Source organism: Dunckerocampus dactyliophorus, chromosome 16, assembly GCF_027744805.1.
Source record: "Dunckerocampus dactyliophorus isolate RoL2022-P2 chromosome 16, RoL_Ddac_1.1, whole genome shotgun sequence".
Classification (NCBI taxonomy): Eukaryota; Metazoa; Chordata; class Actinopteri; order Syngnathiformes; family Syngnathidae; genus Dunckerocampus; species Dunckerocampus dactyliophorus.
Genome location: NC_072834.1, coordinates 1,402,444 through 1,418,770, shown reverse-complemented (window position 1 = coordinate 1,418,770; position 16,327 = coordinate 1,402,444). Strand labels below are relative to the sequence as shown.

The window sequence follows — 16,327 nt, the reverse complement described above, 5'->3', positions numbered from 1 at the left end:
CTGCGTTTGCTGTCTAGTTGTGTTGTCATTGACTAATATTTACATTTGTTTGATGATTTGAAACATTTAAGTCTGACAAACATGCAAAAAAATCAGATATCCCTGGACTAAAATCTGAATTTATAGTGTGTGTGTATGTGTGTGTGTGTGCATGTACAAGGTTGTTGTGGTTCAAAAGCAGCATAGAAGCACGAGTACGGATGTGTATTCATTTGTTTCCAAAAGAACTTCCCTTTGGGGAGTAAACACATGACAGGAATAAATGGGTGGATAAGAAGGAATCAAGTTTGCAATCACAAGTGTTTCACATACCGACTGAGTGACAAAAGAGCTGCCAGTTGCAGTCACAAGCCACACACTCAAACCACCAGCCATGATGTATATCCGGTTGTAGCGGTCGCCAAGGTAACCAAAGAGCGGGGCCGCCACTAGGAAGCTGCAGATAAAAACTGTGAGTGCTTTAGTATGATATGTAACCAGTTTAGTGCAGTACAGTAATCCCTCCTTATTATTAGCTGGTTACAGACCCGGCCGCGAGTTTCCACAAAGCAGGATTCCTTCTTTATAAATGGAATATTTTCATAGTTAGAGCATAGAAAACCTTTTCAATACATTTTCTAACATTATTAGAGCCCTGTAGACATGACGTAACACCCCTATAGTCACCTTTACACTCTTATGACCGAATATAGCAGAAATATAAAAAATAAAATATAATTAAAAAAAAAATTCATTGAAGACATAAATGTGGATTGTGCTCGTGTGTGGCTATAAAAATGTTCCCTGTAGGGGAGCAGAGTGAGTGGCAGACAGGAAGTGACGTCCGGGATAATTGTGCCTGTTGTGAGATACAGTGATTGAAATCTGCAATAAAAGCCTGTTGTTCTCGTGATCAAGTCTGGTGATTGTGTCTCACCGAACATTACAGTAGAAGACAGACTAATAGGGGTGTTGCCGCCAGACAACTTTTCTCTAAACGAGAAATATCGTCATGTTTTAATAGTGTACAATTTTACGTCAGCGTCTTTCAAATGCCTTATATTTGTATTTTAGTTTTGTTTAGCCATTTTTATGCTTGAAAATGTTTAATTTAGGAAAAAAATACATAACATCTGCTTAAATAATAATAATGATAGGCCATGTGTCGTTCTGCAAGGGAGTATTAGGGCCGCAGGTAAAAAAAAAAAAATCGTATTACAGTTCGAGAATAAAGTCGTAAACTTAAGAGAAAAAAAGTTGTACATTTACGACTTTATTCTCGAAATCTCAGATTATTTTACTACTGAGGCAGCTATGAAAAGGGGGAATTTATGTAACTTTTGGCATTGGGCAGCAACTTTTTTTCTTGTAAATTTCCAACTTTATTCTCGTAAATGTAATAGTCGGTCGTAGTAGTCAACCACAACACAGCATGTTTTATTTTTGAAAACCCGTGACAGAACGAACCCGTGAAATTCAAGCCGCAAAGCGGCGAGGAATGACCGTACACACGAGAGGGTTTCCAATTCTCCAGTCTGTGTGTTCATCCCATCCACGTCCAACACGATTTAATGAAGACATTTGTTTTGAAAAGCTGGTTTCAACCAAATTCAGGCAGTAATTCGGATTGTCTTAGTCGTTATTGCAGCACAAAGTGATGCAACGGAAAACTGTATGTTCTGCAATTGAATTGCAGCACTCGTTACGTCATTCCATGTGAGGCAATGAGGATGGAGAACCTTCGAAATCTGCCTAAGTGAGTTTATCTTCTTACCTGTCTGCAGAAGTCCTGCTGTGCTGTCACTGATATCAAAGAAGGTCTGAATGTTGAGCAGGACACCTACGGACAATAAGAGGTGGTTATTTGTAACGTCATTCAATGCAGTGAATGGTAGCATTGTGCTGTGTGCAGAAACCTGCTATTGTGTATCGTTCCATGTAGTTGAGTAAATTGATGTAGCAGAGCACGGCCACCGCGACATAGGCTCGTCTGTGCGATGGGGAAGGTCTCTCGTCCAGTTTGGGTGTGAGTGAAGAAAGGCTGTTCACAAACGAACCATAGTGCAGGCCAGAGCTGGATCCGAGACTCCTCCGAGGCAGCGGTCCATCCTGCAGGGACGGAGCAGATCCTTTCGGCTCCATAGCGAGCAGACGACTCTTCACCTGGACCGGAGGGGTGGGAGCGTAACCTCGTTTCAGAAAAATCCAAAACATCTCTTATGAAACACGCTCAAGGTGTTTCGCTATTAAATATTAATATTAGGACATTGACTGACAAGTTTGAACATTTCAGGTCCCGCTCGTTGTTTTGCTCGGAAGCCAATTCAAACAACCTCAGGGGAAAGCATGCGTGGCATTGTATAACTACCTACCTAGTCAACAGTTATTGTTATAAGTTTATCTGCTACTTATTGTAAAGGTCTGCAACCTCACATGACATGATGTCCTTGTGACACAAAATAAAAAAATGAATAGAAAATACTGGGAAATCTGTAAAAAAAACCCAAAAACATCCTCATCAACATTTCAATTTCAAGTAACCTGACGTACTTGCTGATGATGGCGTTCATTCCATGGTGGCAGTCGTCAGATGACAGTCGAGTCGTGTGTCTCTGCGGGCAGGAGGAAGCCAAATGGAGCTTGAGCTCTAAAATTGAGTTACTAAGGGAGGGACAGCCCATTTTGGGATGGTCAAAGGCTTCCACACAGCTCTTCACTGTCTTGCAACGCCGTAAACAGTCCATCTGTCGCTCTCTCCCGCTTCTTTCTCGGAATATGACACAAGACTTGCAGTACAAGAGGAAGGAAGTGAAACTGAAAAAGCTTTTAGTTCAGAAATGGCAAGTTTTTTTCTGTTGTCCTTAAACTTAGTAGACATATAGTAGGTGCTCATGTGATTGCAGTCGATCCTCGCACATTCGCGATTCAGCACATTTTTGGTCAAAAAAAATTTGTTACTTTTTTTTTTGTTTTTTCCTTTGAAAAAGGCTCTTTTTTCTGCAGAACACACATCTCATTCACCATAAGTTCATCATAATTTATGTACAGTTGTTTTGTCGGCTACTCCACCCATCTCTGAGTAGATAATTCATGTATTGCATTTTTTATATAAGAATACATTTGTGTTTCTTGTGCCTTGATTTATGTTATTTTTGGAAAAACTTAATTTAGTTTAGTTTAGTATAGTTTAGTGGCCCTTGCATCGTTTCATTTTTCACTATGTGGCTCTCAGTGGAAAAAGTTTGGGCACCCCTTCTCAAATAGTTATGCTGTGCCTGCTTTACCCAATATTACTGCGTTCTGGTTGGGGTGGTTCGGGGTCGGGATGGGGTTTGGGGTGGGTTGTGTTCATGGGTGACTGGGATAGAGTTAGGGTGGTTGTTGGCCGATGTTGGCCGATATCACAGTTTTATGGAAACATTGGGCCGATAGTTATCGGTGGCAGATATTATCGGACATCCCTAGTAGTTACAGCATAGGAAACCTGTTTGTGACTTTCTAAATAAATTTTTTAACATTAGAGCGCGGCATACATGAAATAACACCCCTGAAGTCACCTTTACACTCCTATTATTCTTTGTTTACGTCGCATTGTGCAACTCTTAGCTAGCTAGCTAGTGTTCATGTGTATGTGATGATCCACTGTGGAACACATATGTAAATGAGATGGCCGGTGAGCTTTGTCTCGGAAGAAGAGTTTTGGCAAGTTGTTTTTTTTCAAGCCACGATGTTCCTATTTGATGTGCACTTTGCTGATGTGTGATGTGCCCACTTGCCGAAAACCACCGTGTTTCCATTTAGTTCGCCTTGCTTTCTGTGTCACTAAACAAAAGCAGGTTGCACACCTACCATGTTTATTTCTTTATCTGAGTGTTTTAGCCTTTGAGGTGAGCCGCAGATGAGACTTGTTTATTCCGCAGAGGTGGCAGAAAGTCAGCGTTTTTCAAGTCCAAGTCAAGTCTCAAGTCAAGATAAGACAGAATGAGTGAAGTCCGAAGTCATAGGCTTGAAATTTTTGAGTTCTTACAGGTCTTAAAATGAACCTCGTAATTTGCAAATGAAAATGAAATTCTCCTCGGGAGCATGTTGACGCGTCCCGGTGTTAATCACTGCCACCCTCCGACAGGCTGCGGCTCACAGAAATGTAAGCCACACCCTTGTTGTTTGTTCTTTAACCTGATTCGTAGATGCATTCAGTGGGGCAGATTCTGTGGGAAAATGTAATGTCTTTCTGGAAATGACATAATAAGAGCCACGTTAGTTGATTACTTTGAATGGGGACACATTTGTAGTATTTTCAAGTCATCAAACTAAAGTCTGAGTCATGTCCCGAGTCACTGATGTCAAATTCCAAGTCGAGTTACAAATCTTTGATGATATTGTCAAGTCGAGTCCAAAGTCATCAAAACTGTGCATGGAGTCCACACCTCTGTTTATTTGTAGGGACCCCCATTAGCTGTGCTCTAGAAACATAAAAGACATTTGACGAGTAGTCGACTACAGACAAAATCTTACGAATCAGATTCCACTGTGAAAATCTTAGTGGAAGACAGCCCTACATTTGACACTCTAGATGTGTTTAATAAGTGTGTGAGGCAGATTTAGGACTTAAACTTGTATTGTGAGTAGCTGAAATGAGACAATGTCACTGTTTAACCTGCATCCTATTAGTGGTTGTTGAAATGCTAGTACCTAGCCCCGCAGCGCTGATAATGTACTTGTTCTTAGGTGTGAATATTCAGTATGCTTGTTTTTCATGTTTAAAAAACCCAGTGCAAAAAGACTACTCTGATCTCCGTGAATAACATGCCTCTCCCAACAAAATAAGCAAAGTGGAGTAAAAAAAAGAAACTGACAGGATGCAACTCGTGCAGTGACTATTGTGGTAATAGGCAATAAGAAAAGAGCTCACTTATTTATGGTGACAATTTAACTCTGCAGACTGCAGCCCCATAATATGTGTATCGTGCATTGAAAAGTCACTATTCTTGTTTTTATCCAACTGAAAATGATTTTATTGATGGCCTACATTTTAAAGAAGTGTGTCCTTTGGACCCAAGAGCTGACCATCAGCATCGTCATATGACCAACCAGTTGCTCAGCGGCTTTTAAAGATTAAAACCAGAACCGACTAGTTGACCATGATTGCCCAATATGAAAATTCCCTTTTAACCCCTGTTTTGTCCTACTCCCTGCTTGACATATGAATGTATGACCAAAAACTGTACTAACATCACTTCTCAACGAAATGCATTTAGTTCATTCATTACAGGAGAATTTCACGTGTAACATATGTTAATCTTATTTTATTTACTGTATATCATATTGCAGTCATAGTAGTGGTGCCGTCACATCTGTTGTGTCTTGTTTACTGTGAATATTGCATAACTGAAGCTGTAACACCCCCTCTACTGCCTAATAAAGGGATATACAGTCGATTTGTAAATAAAAAATACAGTAATTCAAGGTTCGCGCACACCCGTATTAGCCACATTTATTTAAAATTGAAGTATTTTGTCAATAGATGGCAGCAACGTACACTATCTGCGAGGGCATCATCTGCCAGGGAACCAACGAAGAAGAGGGACTAGTCCGCCACAGCCGAGAACTGCCGCAAACGCCGGAGAAGAAGACGACCACGACGAAGAAGAAGGATGTCGAGAATGCTCAACGGAAAATAGAGGAGACGGCGGATTGAGCAGTAAACGAGACTATAACGCTGTTACTGCGACATATTACTGTTCACAATAGCTGCATTACATTGACTAAAGTATGACAGAGCCTCAATCAGCGCTGTTACTCAGGAGACAGCTCGCAGGTAATTGAACATTCGGCGTTAGCTGACCCACTAGCTAGGAACATGTAGCTGTTACTTCAACGGCGCTGCTGGCGCAAACTGTTTTCCCACAGTAACGCGAATGCCCAGTCGCACATAAACCACGTTAAGGTTTTCGGGGCGACTGTTGTCAGGCTCAGTCATCTCCCGACACAGCAGCGTCTCATGCACGGAGACGGAACGGTCGCAGGCGATGCTGCGATGATGCATGCTCATAAGTTGGACGCTGTCAGAAGTCCCAGCGACTGTCTTGAGCGGAGCTAGCAGTAATCAGCGTTAGCATCGCTTGTGTTTACATACACTTCATCGGACCTGCTGTGAGATTAAATGAGTTTTTCGAGATAGTACTTGCAAGGCATGCTGTTGCAGGTAGCGTCCTGTTAAAACACGACCTGGTTTCTCTTCAAGTCAGCGTGCAATGCTAAATCGGTGGGCTAACGTTACCTGCTGTCACCGCAGTTGGCTTCCATCCGCCAGATGAATGCAGGCTGATGTTGATTTGATGCTTCCCCACCCACATCTACTGACCACCCCTGCTTTTGTTGACCTTCCCTATCTCAATCCAGCAAATGACCTGACACAGTTTACAGTCTCAGGGTCTGTTTTTGGAAAACATTGAAAAACCGGGACACTTTCAGATAATGTCTGCATAGTTCTTCTTTAATGAGGGTTGTCATCAAAGGCTGTTTTTGATGTACCTCCGTCACTCCTAAGGAGAAATTTGACACATTTGATGTGTCTCATCAGAAGGCAAAACCAGAATTTCCTTTGGCTTAACACTGCAACTAGGCTGGAGCTTTGCACTTTTATCGGGATTTGATCAACAACACAAGTTTCAATAAAACCTTATTGCAATTTATAAGTCGTCCCTCTCTGTATCTTGGTTTTTCAAACAATTAATAAATGGTCGCTGTTTCGTGGTTGACTACGGCCTATTATAAGTCAACAAATATGCATATTTAAGCAATTATATTTTTTGCCCAAATTAAGCATTTTCAAGCATACACTGTCCAATGAAAAGCATTTCTTGGGTTGTACTTGGCTTGTTAGCTTCCTTTGTCACTAATGAACAATCGTAGCTGACGCGATATGGAGGGGGGGGCGTACTGGAGCTGGAGCTAAACGATGTGTAACAACACTTTTATTGCAAATGTTGTTCCAAAATCATTGGAGAAGGCTTAAGAAAAGGCGTAACAAACAGGTGGTGGCTCGCCACTCCGCCAAGAGTTGCAGGAAGACTGAAAAGGAATGTGACAGTATGTTTACGGGAACCATATGTGTAGCGTTATCTTCAATTTGTGGTTCTAAGTGGGTTTTCATTTGGTGGAAACGGGCCCGAATGGCCCTTTTGATGCTAAAGGTTGCCGACCCCTCTACTTTCTTATTTTCAGATGAATTTATCATGTGTGCACGTGAGACAATCTCAGAAGGAAACGGGAAGATTATACCGTCCTTCAGACTTTACGTTTTATTCTGAACCGGTATTGTCGATGGCAACATGCTGTCAACCGAGCGCTGTATGATCTGACTTGGCATTTCTTTGTACCTCCAGAGCTGAATAAAAACCCAGTAGAGGGATTCTCAGCAGGCCTGATTGAGGATAATGATCTGTACAGATGGGAAGTACTTATCATCGGTCCACCAGACACACTTTAGTAAGTATTACATTTTCAATGCATGATTCAGGATTGCATTGTTTTCTGAGCAGACTTTTGTCACGTCTGCTGCTTTCAATGTGTTTGGAAATGTTAATAGTAATATTTCTATTTGGCCCTTTTTTAATGTTCACAGTGAAGGTGGTGTGTTTAAAGCTCATCTGACATTTCCCAAAGACTACCCTCTCAGGCCACCTAAAATGAAATTTATCACAGATATTTGGCATCCTAATGGTAGGTACAGACAGGAGATTCACATTGTGTTTTCACAAAATACTTGACGTACATATGCCTGGAAGATGCACAAGGCTTACGTAGTGTTTCACTGTTGAAGTATTTGCTCTACAACTCCAAACATGTAAGAGGGAATATGCACATGCAGAACATGAACTCAGTCAAAGTGGATGTAGAAAGTAAAGCTATAAAATGGGGGTAGAAAACACATTTTAGGGGGCAAATGTACTGTAAGTGTGCACACCCTAAAACCTTTTTTAATCCCAGCATTGAATCTTTTTGGGTAGGGGTCTTCTCGACAGGGCACATCTTGCCTTGGCGAAGTTTGCGTACTGCAAAAGTGCTGGAAGGGCATCTATCATATGCAGCTGGGATCTCTGCAGGCCACAGACGTTCAGTTGGCTTTAGCCAAAAGATCGGCCAATGTTACCTCTCTTGGCTTTTTATGATGTAAAGGCTTCGTGGACAAAATACGACTATAATAAAACTTACACTTACAATGTCACTTACAATGTCCGCTGTCACTGGGATGCTGACCGATGGGATGGCTGTATCTTTCAGTGCAAGACGTGTGCTCCCTGTTAAGCTGGAAAATTCAGGTAAAAAAACGCTGTGCGCAAACAAGCATGTAGCGGAGTCTTCCTAGCGACGTCGTCGGGTCTAATTTGAGAACCAGTATCCACTGCTTCAGTCTCACAGGATGTTTAGTCGGTAGTGCGTTGAATCTCAAAGTTGACCGACTTTTCGGCTTATTGCCACAACTTTCTATGATACACGTGTGAGGCATGACTTTACTACGCCAAAAAAGTAGTTCTTTGGTGTTAGCTCCTACGGTAACAATGCCGCTGTGGCTTGGTTACTATGCAGGTCACGTTATGGAAATGGACATTGTTGGCGTTTTTTGGAGTTTTTTTTTTTAGAATTGTTTTAGAAGGCTTTATAATGGAAATATGTGAATCCCATTGTGTGCATTGTCAGCAGTCTCGTCTCTGCTAGCCCTTTTTCTCTCCTTAGAACGCACAGAAAAGGGAAAGACGTGTTAATGTGGGAAAAAATTCCCACTAAAATTGCAGTTTTCCTTTAAGGTGTGCACACTTATGCAGCTTATGGTACTTAAAAAAATATTGTATACTTCTGCCCCAACTTGTTTTTTTACCCCACTTTAATGAATTGTACAGGTTACATTGTTTCACATGTTGACTCTATATCCCCTGTATAATTACTATGACTTGTGTTACATCATCTGTTGCAGCCTTTGGGAAATTACATTTAGAGTGATCCTACAACTTGTATTTAAGTACTACTGACCTGCCCTCCCAGGGTAGATGCAACATTACTGAAAAAAACAAAATGTGAATGGATACTCCACATGCAAGCAGTTGTTTTTACTTGACATGCAATTGAGTGTTACGTGTATTAAATATGTCCATCTTTTTTTTTTTTTTTTTGTAGTTGACAAGAATGGCGATGTATGTATTTCTATTTTACACGAACCCGGGGAAGACAAGTATGGCTATGAAAAACCTGAAGAGCGTTGGCTTCCCATCCATACAGTTGAAACTATCATGATTAGTGTTATCTCCATGCTGGCAGACCCAAATGGTGACTCGCCAGCTAATGTGGATGCAGCGGTAGGTTTGCTTCTTTAACATTTTTTCAAACTGAATTCTCTTGCAAATGAAGTTTCATTTTTTTCCCCCTTTTGCAGAAAGAGTGGCGGGAGGACAGGCACGGGGCGTTTAAAAGAAAAGTGGCACGCTGTGTACGGAAAAGCCAAGAGACTGCATTTGAGTGATATTTAGCAAGAATCTAGATTCATATTTTCAGGGCAAGTATGCTGAATATTTTTCTTATAAATACACTCCTGCCTTATACAAGGGTTAAATCATAAGTTCTGTGATTTCCGGTCTATAAGACGCACCGGTGTTTTTGGCGCGCCCGCTAAATTTAGAGAGAAACAGATTTGTACATGCGTATATAAGCCGCACCGGACTATACGCCGCACATGTCCACATCATAAAATGGCGTATTGTGGCGCGCACGAGTCCGTGAGGACCAGGCAGCTCTTTTTTTTTTGACGGAGCCAATCACGAGCTATGAAGAAACTCACGACGAGCTTGTCAACACGTTGGAGATTTCAGGAGGTCATTACTCAATATAACAGTCATCTTACAAAGAACGGTAAAATCATCACACAGCAACTTAACACTCAAAAGGTAGCTAAGAAATATACAAGCCACACTGACAGCCACGAGACAGCGCTCTAGGCCTGTGTGCCAGTATCTGCTACGCCTATCACTCCTGTACCACTGAAAATGTACAATGTAAACAACAACCTATAAAGACAGCTGAGAACATTACGCCTATTTAGCCTATTGTTCTCTGCGACGTATACGTTTGTTTGTTTTTTCTTCGTCATTGCGCATTGTTGGCTGGTGCAACTTATACTCAGTAGTGACTTGTAGTCTGGACAATAGGGCATATGCAATCAAAAATAGGTGTCATTTTATTCAGGATTATTTGTTGGATCTTCTCCCTAGGCCTGTCACGTTAACGAATGTCGCTGGTCGAGAGTTGTGCTACAAATTATCGTCAGTATTCGATTTTATCTGCATTTTTGTGGCATAATATATGCCGGTGTATCTGCCTCGCTGCTTCCCTCAGCTCACTGTGATCTGCTTTATCTTTGTTTTGTTGTTTGTTGTGAGGACTCCTACCTGGCTGATGTGTCATAGTTCCTGCTGCGGCAGGAGCCCTTTCTTCCCAGGAAAACGTAGACGGAGCGGTGGCAGGCTTGTGAGGCTCAAAGCCTGGCTGGCACTTTCCCCCGAGGTGGTGCGGTTCCCACATAATGTTCTGCGGGACTACGAGGATTGTTTTCGCTGCTTCGTCTCTCGCCGCACGCTGGCCGTATTGCGAACAGATGCTCTCAACTTGTTGAATTTTTGTTTAAAACGGAAATATTCCCACGCTAGGGCTGTTGCTTTCGCCTTAGAAACCATCGCTTCTGTGCATGCAATCATGTTAGCGCATGCTTTCTCCCAAGGCTGGTTTGTTGCTAGCACCCTGAGTCCGCTCACTGGTAGCCCCGCCTCGGCAAAGAGGCTGAGTGAGAGGACAGGAGGGTTCACTCGCTCCGTTCATTCCACTATAGAACCAATGCACACAGACAGATGCACAGTGAACCTTCTTGTCACCCAGCCTGTGTGGCACAGAGCAGCGAGCAGCTGAAGCACATATGCATACGTGCACATATCAATTTATCGAGAGCTCATAAGTATTGACCTGTTTGGTTTTTTTTTTTTATCGTTCGATTAATCGATTTATCTATTATCGTGACAGGCCCACTTCTCCCCCTTGTGTTGTCGTGCAGTGATCCCTCCTAGTGATTAGTAACTAATAACGTGCCATATCTGTCACATGCTTTCCCGCAGGTCTCCAATTGAAAGTCAACATGGCACTGTTTCCTGCACTCTTCCACCATATTGCCAGCCTCGTCGTCCTCTTATTTTGGCAGGAAGACTGTGACTGGCTCCTCTCAGCTGCAATAGAACATTATACCGTGACCACCACAGCTGACAGACAACCGCCGAGCAAGTGCCAAGTGAAAATGGAAAAAAAAACAAAAAAACATTTTGCAAGTCTATGAACTGCTTCAACATTCAGGAAGATATTGTAAAGACATGTATATAGCACAGACTAAACCGGATAATATACAGTTCCGCTCAGAGGTTTACATACACTCATTATGGAAATGAATGTCATATACATTAAGGAACCTTAATGATTTATTTGAACCGTGTTTTTTTCTACCGTGGAATGATTATATAACATACAGTCATGGAAACAATGATGAGAGCACCCTTGATTCTTCAGTTTATTGATCCATTTGAATGCCTGGTACAACTAAAGGTACAGTTGTTTGGACAAATATAAGAATGATAAGTATAGCTGAGAAGAGTTGAATTTAAGAGCTGATATCTAGCAACTCCCATGCTTTTCTTGACAACCATCACTTAAGTTCTTGCATGAATAGCTATAGCATTGTACTGCCAAAAAATTAACTCTTGTGAGCTATTTTTGTTGTCATTGTTATATTTGCCCAAACAAAGGTACCTTGGGTTGTATCAGGCATTAAAATGAACAAGAAACTGAAGATTCAAGAGTGCTCTCATAATTTTTTCCATGACTTAGTCATCAGTGATTTTTAAAATATGTAAATCATACTTTAATGTCCCTTAGCAAGTTTCACCTCAACCAGACGCTTTTTGTGTCCATCAGCAAGCTTCTGGCTGGATATTTGACCACTGTTTGGGTCTTTTTCCACCTTGGCTAAGTGTTCACAATCTGCAGTTGTTTAGAAAAATGGCTCCAAAAGACTGTCAGCTTGTGTGAATCTGCAGTTTTCCTATGTAATCCCTGGGATTCACTATCGAGTGCTGTCAAAGAGACACCATCTGCTGCAGTCATCAGTCATCGCAAAGGAGAAATGTATAGATCTTGTCAATGGAGAAGAGATATACAGGAGCACCATTTTATTATAAGATTTAGGTGACTATATGCATATGCCCCTGTGATCACGATTGACTGCGGCTCGTAGTGTCTCTTGGGCACATGTATATATCCGAACCTGTGTAAATGAGAGAAAATCCAAGATAAATTCAAAATCTTGCACCCATTTCCTGTTTTCTATCATTCCATCCTGGAAAATTAACAAAATCATTCAGGCCCAAAATAAAAAGACATTGTAGCCCATGATGAGTGTATGCAAACTTCTGAACTGTATAACCTCTGTCTCCATACATCACAAACCTAGAGTAAATGAATAGCGCTAGCTCAGATTTATTTGTCTTCATTTTCCTCAACTCCAACGTATGCTGTATGGATTGTTTCAGTGGGAGGGTCCTGAATGGAGAATTGCATTGCTGTTGTCAAGCGCTTGATTGATTCAAGCATGATGTGAATGACAGCATCCAGCCATATTTGACAACTTCTTCTAACATCCTATATGTTCCACACTACAGTCATTATTGGCTTTACTTTAGCAATTAAAAAGTCTTAGTTTCCCATTCTATTATCTTAGGCAAAACAATTTGCCCATTTATGTTTGTGCATGCTCCTTTTTCTTTTTTGCAAAAGTGCCTCCAAGATAAAATGCGTCAACCTGCATTGGTTTGGTATGAAAAGAAATGCTGGAAAACAGTGGAGAAATGCTGTATCGCCAGTGTATGAATTGGTCTGATTGCCAGCTCACTTGCCGTTTCATAGTGTTGCTCCCAATTTAATGTAGCAATAAACGCCTATTATAATATAACATACAATTTGAGGTCCTTCAAAAATCTGCTCTTTCAGTACTGCACTTGTTTTGTCAGTGTTGTCCAAAGTAAAAAATTGTTATGCATGCCTATCTTGTTTTTTGTTTTGTTTTGTTTTTTTGCTGGATGTTTTGGGGATTTTGTTTTTGAATGTTTGTATGTATGCACATTTTGTTGCTGTTCCTTCCTCTGATCTACCATCTCATTATTATTCCGCATACTGAACTGTTGCAGTTTGGCTAATGTACAAAGACAAATGACTGATGTATGTTTTTCATGTTATGAAATCTGTCACCTGTAGTAAGTTCTTCTAAAATATGTTGTTTTTTTTCCAATCTGTACTTGTCTAGTTCATTCTGGTGTGTTCTGGAGACGATACAACATACACGTTATCACCCACGAGGATGCCACTGGAACACTTTCCTGGAAGGAAGTGCCATAATTGCTGTTTAGAACGACAACCTCGTTTTTCCTTGGTTAGCGTCATTTATTTGCCCCCGAAGGTTTGACTCGAAACTGACGCTAACTGAATCAATTTTTCCCATAAGAAATAATGTAAAAGCAATTAATGCAGTAAACAATTCCAAATACATATGAATGATTAATGAAAGGGATAAGAAACGATGTGGCAGCGAGACACCACACGGACACCACCTTCAATTCAATGGTGTTTCTCACCTCAATAACCCAAAATGGAGCCAACGAAAGTTTCAAGTACCAGCATTTTGATAAAGGTGAAAAACGCTATTGAATGCAACCTTATGACAAAACAGGAAGTTGGTATCCGTGTGGTGTCTCGCTGCCACATTGTGTCTTTGGAAACACGAAAGAATCACGTCTTCAATATAAAGATAAAAGTAGTCTTAAATGTACATGTATCCCTTTCATCCGTCATTTATATGCATTTAGAATATTTTTATGCATGTGAAATTATAAAAATGTTTTTTGTGTTAACATTTTTCAGCGTCAAAGGAGATGACCTCATAAACGGCCTACCTGACTATCGGTTCCGCCATTTTATTTAGCAAACTAGCTTCGTTCACTGATCTAAAAAAAAAAGACTGGATCGAGCAACCTATTGTTTTCACGCGCCAAAATTTGAAGCCAGATTTTTTCGATCGCCGCCATCTTGGTGAGACCACCTTACGCGCCACAGCTTTGTGATTGTGCTGGTATACGAACGCAGAATTAGTGAAAAATATGGGAAAAACCGGAACGCAGTGTTGTGCATATGGGTGCAATAAACGAAGAAAGATGAAGGGAGCGGGGGAAAACATCAGGAGTGCCAGTGAAGGAAGCGAGGATGAGGAAACACAACTTAAAAAGCACTTCCCAAGAACCTTCCACTCGTAAGTACTTTTACTTGGCACCTTTTTTTGACCTGATATATGTGCCACTACTTGAACGGCTTTGCTTTGAAAAGTTCTCGAAATGTAACCAAAAGTTAAAGTATGAACTTTGATGGGTGGTTTTGCAAGAATTTTCTAGTTACACCTTCCTGTAACAACTACTGTAGGCCTTTTGTTGGTGCCTAGCCTAGCAATCAATGATAAAATTATTTCTATGCAGTTTTTTACAGTAGGCTTTCTGGCTTTTGAGTTCAACGATTTGTTTGAGTACATCGTAATAATGAACTGTTTTAAAAAAAATAACATGGAATGAACCTCTTCAGTCAAACCTCCCCTATTTTCTTTTGCAAATCAGAACTTTAAGGTTTGAACTTTTGCAAATCATATACTTTTTTCCTTTCTAAAACAGAACATTTTTTACAACAGATTTCCATCAGAACCCCTGAGACGAGCAAAGTGGCTGTCTGCAATGCACAGACAAGACTGGAGCCCAACAAAATATTCCAGGATTTGCTCAGATCACTTTCTTGAGAGGGACATCAATAGAACAGGACAGATTGTTCAACTAAGGGAGGATGCAGTGCCTACAAGATTTAAAAAGTTTCCAAAACATCTCAAGAAGGTAAATGTTTATCTATAAATTATAGATTTACAACAAATATTCTTATGCCTTTAAACACAAGGTGACACATTGTGGTCTTTGGCTACAGCTGTACTGTCTCTAATAGAAGAAGGCACACACCAGCAATTACAAATATCTAGTTACAACACTGCTTTTCATATAATTACCTGGATTATAACCAATCTGTACCACTATCATATTTTTATACATATGCTTGTGTCCAAATCTTAAAATCTTGATGATATAAATACTCAACTAGGTGTGCCAAAACTCTTAATAATTTTCTTATCTATTCAGACCACAACAAAAAGAAAGATGCCAATTGAAAGATCCTCTAGTGACACACCCGAAGTAGCAACTGCTGAACAGCATCCAAAGAGAATATGCGTTGACCAGGTGTTGCCAAGTGATCACACTTATGAAATCCAGGAGTCTCCAAGGAAACTCAAGACAAAGCTGGAGAAAAGTTCTCAGCAAATTATGAACCTCAAAAGAAAATTGAAGGCTTCCCAGCAGAAAACACGCCGTTTGCGTGTCAAAGTAAAGTCACTGAAGACAGTGGTAAGATGCCTCAGGAAAAAAAATCTCATATCTTTGAACTGTGAGGAGATGTTGAACAAGGCAATCCCTGGTGTACCACTGGCTGTAATGAAGAGGATGACATCACGCAAAGGTAGAAGACATGTGACAAAATTTCTGCTTTCTTCCTGCCTTAACCTTATCCTGAGATAAAAAAATAATGGTTTACCGTAGGAAAATAATTAGACAAAGATAGACTTTAAATTCCGTACGTAAACAATGTTTGCAGGCTGCCACACAGCCAATTTTTCGTCCGTCTCGAAGCTAAAATACATCTTTCTAGCTTGATAAATGACACAAAAGCGTATAAATCTGAGTAGTTATAACCTTTAGCAGTTGATTTTGGTGGCTATACGATCAATCGAAGTTTTACCAGTGCGTTGCCATACTGTTGTCTCACAGCAAAGTGGTCTCACCAAGATGGCCGCCGCAAATTTCCATTGGCTTCAAAAATAAAACAATAGAAGCTCGATCCAGTCTTTTTTTTAGATCAGTGGCTTCGTTGTTAGAAGCTATGGGGTTTTGTGATTTAAAAAATCACATCAAGAACACAGTTGGGCTCACGAAATGTATTAATAGCAAGATTATACTCTGTAAAATGTACATAAACCGGGGGAAAATTTGGTGTTAATTTTCAACGTTAACTGAGAAACTAACCCGGGCGTACACTAACCGAGGTCTCACAGCACTACACTTGCTCAACATCAATGTACTACTGAAGATATGACAACACATTTGTCATACAATAATCAGCCGTC

General features: G+C 40.7%; 3 protein-coding genes across 7 annotated transcripts in view; 2 read left to right on the top strand and 1 right to left on the bottom strand.

The window, feature by feature from the left end:
- spns3 (SPNS lysolipid transporter 3, sphingosine-1-phosphate (putative)) overlaps window positions 1-14,032 on the bottom strand; it is a 29,245-nt gene extending 15,213 nt beyond the window's left edge. For 2 of the 5 annotated variants that reach the window (XM_054754227.1, XM_054754226.1), the window contains exons 1-4: window positions 2,530-6,172; window positions 1,896-2,142; window positions 1,754-1,819; window positions 313-449 (exon numbers count right to left, since the gene is read on the bottom strand). In XM_054754227.1, the coding sequence (XP_054610202.1) occupies window positions 313-449; window positions 1,754-1,819; window positions 1,896-2,121 (429 nt within the window). In that variant the 5' untranslated portion in view covers window positions 2,122-2,142; window positions 2,530-6,172. Of the gene's footprint in view, window positions 1-312; window positions 450-1,753; window positions 1,820-1,895; window positions 2,143-2,529; window positions 6,174-14,015 lie in introns of those variants that run through there. The other 3 variants (XM_054754228.1, XM_054754230.1, XM_054754231.1) reach the window with 3 other exon arrangements.
- Window positions 5,489-12,543, top strand: ube2g1a (ubiquitin-conjugating enzyme E2G 1a (UBC7 homolog, yeast)). Its single transcript, XM_054754234.1, has 6 exons — window positions 5,489-5,797; window positions 7,368-7,470; window positions 7,607-7,704; window positions 9,157-9,335; window positions 9,413-9,532; window positions 11,139-12,543. Exons 1-5 carry the CDS (start codon window positions 5,752-5,754, stop codon window positions 9,497-9,499), a joined length of 513 nt encoding a protein of 170 aa, XP_054610209.1. The 5' UTR covers window positions 5,489-5,751; the 3' UTR covers window positions 9,500-9,532; window positions 11,139-12,543.
- A 24-nt stretch (window positions 14,033-14,056) lies between the features above and the next one.
- The window catches only part of ankfy1 (ankyrin repeat and FYVE domain containing 1), a 27,511-nt gene continuing 25,240 nt past the window's right edge, over window positions 14,057-16,327 (top strand). Inside the window, exons 1-3 of the mRNA XM_054754224.1 lie at window positions 14,057-14,368; window positions 14,795-14,990; window positions 15,288-15,663. Of these exons, the coding sequence (XP_054610199.1) occupies window positions 14,220-14,368; window positions 14,795-14,990; window positions 15,288-15,663 (721 nt within the window). The 5' untranslated portion in view covers window positions 14,057-14,219. The remainder of the gene's footprint in view (window positions 14,369-14,794; window positions 14,991-15,287; window positions 15,664-16,327) is intronic.